We start from the raw sequence: 8,073 nt of genomic DNA on the forward strand, positions 1-8,073 counted from the left end.
AGAGAGAGAGAGAGAAAGAGATAGATAGGTAGATCAATCGATAGATATATAGATAGATAAATCGATAGATATATAAATAAATAGATAGATAGATAGAGAGCTAGTTTGATAGATAGATAGTTAGAAAGATAGTTGCTTAGATAGATCGAAAGTTTGATATACATTGCTGTATAGGACAAACAGATGAAGTTCTAAATAAAAGGAAAAAAAATAATCATGCAGAAATGAATTAATCTTTCGAAAATGTTCACATGTTTTATAGGGTGATCAGTAATTATATTGAAGTCTAAAATTCGTGGGGGTAACTTATCCTCAAATATTTTTTTGAAGGGTGAATCACTGTCATCCCTATTTTGCACAGAAGTTTATGTCGATTTGTCTTAACTTGATTATATTTTTCCACAGCAATTAAGGTTAGATTAAACAAATTCTCTTCATAAATTTATATAGGAATACTATAAATCTCCGTCCCACGGTATATGATATTGTTCACAGCACTTCCCGCTTCTCAGACACATTTTGCATACGTATATAGCTTACGTCACAGTTCATCCTGACCAAGGACACTTTTCAGTGGCAAAACTTGCGAGAAGAGATCAGTTTTATATTGAACACATTTTTAGCCCTAAAAGTTCTCAAAACATGCGTTCTATAACGATTCTGTCCTGAAAGAAAAAAAAATGGCGAAATTGCTTTTAAAAATGATATTGTCGAAGCATTAAAGGCATTTAAAATTGATAGAAACCATCCACTTGGGTTTTTTTTCCGAATTAGTATTTATTACATACTTTTCTAAAATACAGCTAACAGGTGCTCACAAAAATATTGATCTGTTAAGAAAAATTATTGATACCGGTCATTGTGCAGGAAAGTCTATGTTCCATAGTTTAGGAAATACTTCAAAATACGTTGCACCACGGATTTTTGACCGCACAATATATACAAATTTTTATAGATACAATGACATATTATTATGGTCTCCCACATTATTTTCGCGTAAAAATCTGATGTTTTCTAAATAACACATGTCTAGACTTTGAAAAAGACACTACAGTGCTTGCTTCTATCGCGTTATTTATGGAAAAACATGTTAATCAACACGTATAATTCATGGATGGATCTTTTGTGAGAATATAAAGAACTGCTTCTTCATGATAATTAGGTCCTTCGTATTCCCGGGAAATAATTTGCATTCTGTTAAACTGCAGTATAATTATTCTGTGACGCTTAATACATAGTGAGTCAGGTATGGTTTTTTTGTTCGAAGGTGATATAAAGTGGCATTAAATGTACTCCAAAATGTCCCATTATTAATTTTAGTCGTGTTTTTTCCTCAGCAAAAATGATTTGAAAGAAGTATTCTTTCCCAAACAAGACACATGTCTTCAGGTAATAATTCTCTTACATCATCGATTCGGGGGAAACGATTGATACTGGGGTAAAGGAAAGGTGGGTGGGTGGAGGTCTACTTTTGGCAAACTGGCCATAGGTCGATGGAGCAGCTGAAGCAGAGCTGCACATAAATCATAGTAAGCAAGGACAGAAAAAAACCCGTCAAGAAACGTTACATACTGGTGTGTTAACTGATGTTCTAAAGCTAGAGGAACTCACTTTTCCTGGCTTCGGGACAGGAGATTGTAATCATACCACTCAGGCCTATAATTCTGGGTATCTTTTCTGTCACCGAATGTTGTATACAATGATTGGTCGTTTTTTAAGTACAAGTGGGTTATCCCGAAAAATGTTGTTTTGAGAAAATTGAAGGTAACGTTTTTGTCCCTTGTTCAGTTTCTATAAAAGACGAGAGTTATCTCTATAACCAAACAAATATACACACCAATGAAACCAAACTTCTCCTATAGGCAGGGCAATGCCCGATTTTGGTTCAGGTCAAGATTTCTGGAAACCCCCGAAAATTGGGTTAGCCCGCTTGTCCTTAAAAGCGACCAATTATGGTATAATAATAAATACAAAATAATATCATAATACAATGTGATAGGCTACAAAACGCTAAACATGAAATGCTCTCACTGTTTGAGGCCATATACATAGGAGATGGCCACACACTCCATGAAGCCCACCACCAGCAAGGGGATGTTGGCGCTGAAGCTGTCAAACAACGCGAACACGTAGGGCCCCGTGGATGTGGCAAAACTCATGGACACAACCAGGCAGAACAGACACACCGACCCTGGGGAATCGGGACGATGGGGACGGTATGTAAAGTAAAATAAAAACAGAATGTGGAGACATTCAATCGATAAAATACATGGGCGTACACCAATTTGGTTTGCTAATGCAATTGCTGTTGTTGCTATTGTGGTTATAATTCTGTCGTCATTACCCCCCCCCCCCCCACAGTATATGCAGTTTTTATAATTTTAAAGTAGAGCCAACAAAATTAAAAAGAAAAACAACAACAAAAAACAGCAAAACAAAACGAAAAACTGAATGCTGATACCAAGAAAACAAACTCTTTGCGTGCGAACGTCCCACGTCAATATTTTAATGAAATACATTTTTGATAATAACTTCCTTATTATCTTACTTAAAGCAAATTAATGTTGTTTTCTTGGTAACCACATTCAGTTTTTTTGGCTCTCCTGTAAAGCTGTGAAACTGCATACCCCGGATTTTAAAAAAAAGTACGGTAGAATTGTTGTTGCATTGCTACGGGGTCTTGTTCCCGCCGTTCTCGTTCATCTGTTTCATGGAAACTCTTTTTGATCATTGAAAATAAGGTAAAGAAATCTCCTGTCTAATAACCGGTAACTGGGATGTTTTATGCTCACCATCGATACAATGATAATTCAAGATACATTATGAAGCGGGCTGCTCTGACTTTCCTTTTCAGGACTAATCCCGACTTAAAAGAATGCAACATCACAGTGGAACGACGGAGATATTCAGTCTAAAAACCAAACAAAACCAAAATACCCCCCCCCCCCCCAAGAAAAAAAAAGAAAAGAAGAAGAGAAAAAAGAACCCCACAAAAAGCTATCCCCACGAGGTTATCGAACTCCCGTCTACTATGTGCAATTGTGAAAAACCAAACCTTTACACCACATATGCGGGTTGTAATGATCTATATTTAGCCTCAGGAATAGTGGAATTAAACGACAGCTGTAGCCTACAATTTAGTGCTGGGCGGCTACGTTCCCGATTATTGAAAGCTGGGAATCGTAGGAATCGACTCCGAACCAAATTACTTATTTTCTAATAATGTGATTTATTACGGTGGTTACCTGGTTGACTCCGAACATCTTCATTCAGGATTTAGGATAACCTTGATTTCGGAACACTACGAAGCATCAACTTTTCTTTTTCAAATAGAAATTTTACGAAAAAAACTAGAAGATTTTAATGATTAAAGTAACCGGTAACCGTTGGTTTACGTAAAAATGAATAGGAACTTTTCTTCTGTAGCATTAATCATGGGAATCGGTTCTGGAATCGATTATTCGCCCAGCTCTACTGTACATTTAAGGTAAAGTACGTACCGAATGGAGGGTTAACCTTATTACTTATTACTTCTATAAGAACAGGGCCCTTCTATTATAACGTCTGCCTCTCGTCACAACCTTGAAGCAAGTGGGGGGCAACAGTGTATCAATAACAAACTGCAGAAGATCAGAGCTTAGTGGGAGGATCAGAAGGCTATTGAATCAACCATTGCTTGGAACCGTCAGCACCTACACACTTTGGGATGTGCTTCTTCAGGGGACAGAGCGCTTATGGGGATGCCCCTTGTGCAGTGATGTCGGTCCTTTACACAAGTAACACAAGTAACAAACTGAGCTAAAGTATTCTTTTCTTGAAGTACAAACCATGGCAGTTTTCTTCACATTCCAGCAGGACACCACCTGAACTGTCAAGCTCTACACACAAATGGTATTTTATTAAGAGAGCAAGCAAGATCTCTGAATATGATTTAGTAAAATTGATGGAATATATAAGATCACAAGTATAAAAAAGATAACAGCATTATAAACGACCAGTCACATCCCTTTTCCACCCAAATTATAAGATCACGCAGTGGCAGACATGTACCTCTAAAACAGAGAAAGAAAGATACAAAATAAATATTCTTACCATCCAGTATAAGGCTACTGTCAGAATAAACATCATTGTATATTGCTCTTTCGAGTATGTATCTATATAACTCTAAGATTTTGTGACTTAATTCCTGCATGTGGTTGAATGATGCATCTGATGTGATATGTACATTTTGGCAGCTTTACTTTTCTTTTCCATATTGAATTCTAATTAGGGTAATACATAATTTAATTTTTATATACGCATTATTACGGTCCTTTACAGCCAGGAAAAACTTCTCTCTGGAACAATAAATTTTTGTTATCTGATCTTAAATTATCTTATTTGTAAAATAATTGAATCCCCTACTTAGATTTTGCTGATTTATAAAAAAAAAAGTAAAGATCAGAGAGAAATCAAAGAGAGAAGGCATAGAAGTGCTTTTTCATTAATAACAATAATTTTGTCTTGTAATAATCTGTAAGAAATTTAACTTGAATAAGAGGTTAATTATTGTTTAGATATTGATCATGATTTAGACAGAACTGTCGTTGTACAATTTGTCAAATAAAACTTGTATTTCCACAAACATTTTCACATGTACAGTCGCTAAAAAAGCGTACATACTCATGTGCTGACTCACATGTAAAAACTATGCCGTGTCCCCCCCCCCCCACAAACACAAACACACACACACACTCACACACACTTGCACACACACAAACACACACATACACACCCCTGAACACACACATACACACACACACATGAATGTACATATACACATATAGACACGCACATACTCACACACACACACACACACACACACACACACACACACACACACACACACACACACACACGGACATGCAAATACACAACATGGAAGCACATGTACACACCTGCACACGCGCACGTACACATACACACAGCCATAAACTTGCTAATGGGCGTGGACACTGCACACTTTATTTACAGCTCACACACACCGTCCTACACAGGCACTTGCAAAAGCCTTTATGTACTCATTAACTTGCGGCAGGTAGGGGCTTTGGTCTTATATAAACAAAAAACAAAGGTTGAGATATACGAAAAAAGAAAACAAACAAAAAATAATGAAGGACATAATACAAAACCAAAGACACATCAGTCAAATATAAATTAGTCAAAATTGTCCAAGATGGCCACCAAGTGTTGAGGAAAGAAGTGGTTGTCTTAGTCAGAAGGGCGTAGTGATATCATACTTAAAAAAACCCCAAAAGATAGAAGATGAGAAGTGGTCATTTGAGGAGATGACTGTCTTGGTCAGAAGACCGTTTGCGCAAGTTCGACTGTATAAAAACCCCAAAGTTAACAGCCCAGGAAGTAGTAGACTCACCGCAAACGACCTCTTTCCGCGCCCTGGGAAAGAGCATGAGGTCGTTGAGTGACGTAATGGCACCTTCTAGTGTTCCGAACATAGAGTCCAGCCCCAGGGTCATTAGCATGAGGAAAAACAGCACTGCCCAGATCGGGGCTAGGGGAAACTGGTTGATGGCTTCTGTGAACGCGATGAAGGCGAGACCTGTACCAGATCCCGACTGAGGAAGATAAAATAAATATAAAATGTAAGGCAGCGTGGTGGAATCAGGCTCTCGTCAAAATAATGAAATCAAAGAAAACAACAGTTTTCTCCCCACTTAGCAATTTTCATCAAATTTTTATTTTTTGGCTCAAAACCTTTTATGTCCATTTAGAAACACATTCCTTTGAGGATTTCACTGAAAACGTTGATTAAACGCACAAAAATATAACTTTACAGTTTCCATGGACTCTCCAGCTTTGGAATTTACCAAGCTTTGGCGGTCATTTTCTCGCGAATTTTACCTCTTAAACAAGGGGACCCCCACCTCCTTCAATCCAAAATATCTCCACTTCTATTGAAGATGGATGGGTAATGTTTTCATTGAAAGCAAGACAAATGAACAAGCTTTAAGATGATATCAAGAACTCAATATGCCCAAAAATTGACGAGAGCCTGATTCCACCACGTTGCCTCACAAATATTTTAAATGAAAATGCATTACACCCCAATCGACACAATTTGGAGACGGGCATCCGACCGACCCTGCCTGTAAGGGCCAACCTGGGCTGAGAGGGATACAACATCACGACAGACAGACCGATATGCTCAAAATATCTACCATATTTCGAATCGAACTCGGGTTTCCTGCGTACGACAGAGGGGAGCCACATACGGGGTGCCCACTACGGATAGGATCGGGCGATCGGACAAACGTGTTTGTTTTCAGTTTCAGGCGATCGAGTCGGGCGATCGGCCGGATCCAGCCGTAGTGGGCACCCCGTATAACCGACACACCGCAGACGTCGGCAAGGGCAATGGAATAGCAAAAGAGAGGCCAATGATGCTTGACTGGCATCTGATACGTTATTGAAGTCATGCATGGGGATACTTGCGCTTGATTCAGGCAGCCAAAACCTCTGCCAACCTCTTTATTGCTGATACGTTTTCATCTACGTTGGTACAAAAAAGATAGTACGTTCATTCAAGAGATTTAAACAGAGCTTTATTTAAGAGGAAACAACTGCCCATGCTGCAAATACATCACCTACAACTTTTTAAAAAATCAGAAATAAATGTCAGGGAACCCGTTTTAGAAAACACAAGCAAGTACATAAGTCAACACAACAGTGAATAGGTTAAATCAAATGTTCAATCACGACCGGCAGATTGCACGCGCTCAAACACCAACAAACTAACAAGATCTTTCGTAGGCTACAGCTGGGTACCCATTCATTCCCTCTTCGGTGAAGAGAGGAAAACTGGTTTAAAATGTCTGTCCCAAGGACACAACGATATTACAGTTGCGAGTCCGAGAGCCTTACCACTAGACCACCGACACCACAGCTCAAGAACCCATGTCTTTGGTATATCAAACGACGAGCCCGACAATGACCTTACTGATATGCTGTACAATAAAGTTAAAGACTGAATTGAATTATGTATCTCAACCCCCATAATCAGGCTGTTACTATTTGTGCACTTCAGACCCAACATCTGCAGCGAAGAAGAAGAAGAAGAAGAAGAAGAAGAAGAAGAAGAAGAAGAAGAAGAAGAAAAAAAAAGAAGGAACAGCAGCAACAAAAACAACAACAATAACAACAACAACAACAACATAACAACAACAACAACATAACAACAACAACAACAACAAAAACAACAACAACAGCAGCAACAACAACAGCAATAAAAAGAACAACAACAACTCTATTGCCACTGCCACCATCATCAATAAAGATAACATAGATCAAATATACAACAATAAAACTGCTGACCTCTTCAATGATTTTCTTAAAGTTGCATGTGTGGTTTACATCCAATGTGTGAGGGTCTGTTGTGTTGTCTAGGCCGTGCGAGCTCAGACAATCTTTGTAGTGCATAGTAGCTTTAAAACCTGTTGGACAAGATCAAATAAAGTACACTTTTATTTACAGAGTTGTTTTCTCTATGACGCAAATCATCCTTTGTTTGTTACTTCAAAGAATAATCAGTTTAATATGACTTCACGTGGAATTTCAATGGTTAGATAGAGATCAGACATGGTGTAGACGAATCATAATTATATAATTGCTTTTACGACTGAAGTAATAATCTTAGCCGATTGATACTTGATGGCAACTTGCATGATTTTTAAAATTCACATTCTTAGTAGAGCTTAGTAGTAATTATGATAAATGATATCATTATCAACAACAACGACAATAATACAACAACAACTGCAGCGGTGACGGCAAAAGCAATGATAACAGAATGTAGAGATACTAGCAACAATTATTGTGTTAATCATGATAATAATACCAGTGATACTGATAATGCTATATACAACATGTAATAGCCGTCGTCGGCGTACTGGCAGCAGCAGTAGCACTACTAGTAGTAGTGGTAGTAGTAGTAGTAGTAGTAGTAGTAGTAGTAGAAGAAGAAGAAGAAGAAGAAGAAGAAGAAGAAGAAGAAGAAGAAGAAGAAGAAGAAGAAGA

At 38.0% G+C, this 8,073-nt stretch overlaps 1 protein-coding gene across 1 annotated transcript in view; it reads right to left on the reverse strand.

Moving 5' to 3' along the window:
- The window catches only part of LOC101846380 (sodium-dependent neutral amino acid transporter B(0)AT3-like), a 75,422-nt gene that overhangs the window by 3,339 nt on the left and 64,010 nt on the right, over window positions 1-8,073 (reverse strand). Inside the window, exons 10-12 of the mRNA XM_005108734.3 lie at window positions 7,372-7,490; window positions 5,414-5,615; window positions 2,032-2,191 (exon numbers count right to left, since the gene is read on the reverse strand). Coding sequence (XP_005108791.1) covers window positions 2,032-2,191; window positions 5,414-5,615; window positions 7,372-7,490 — 481 coding nt within the window. The remainder of the gene's footprint in view (window positions 1-2,031; window positions 2,192-5,413; window positions 5,616-7,371; window positions 7,491-8,073) is intronic.

This window comes from Aplysia californica, unplaced genomic scaffold (assembly GCF_000002075.1).
Source record: "Aplysia californica isolate F4 #8 unplaced genomic scaffold, AplCal3.0 scaffold00714, whole genome shotgun sequence".
NCBI classification, from domain to species: domain Eukaryota; kingdom Metazoa; phylum Mollusca; class Gastropoda; order Aplysiida; family Aplysiidae; genus Aplysia; species Aplysia californica.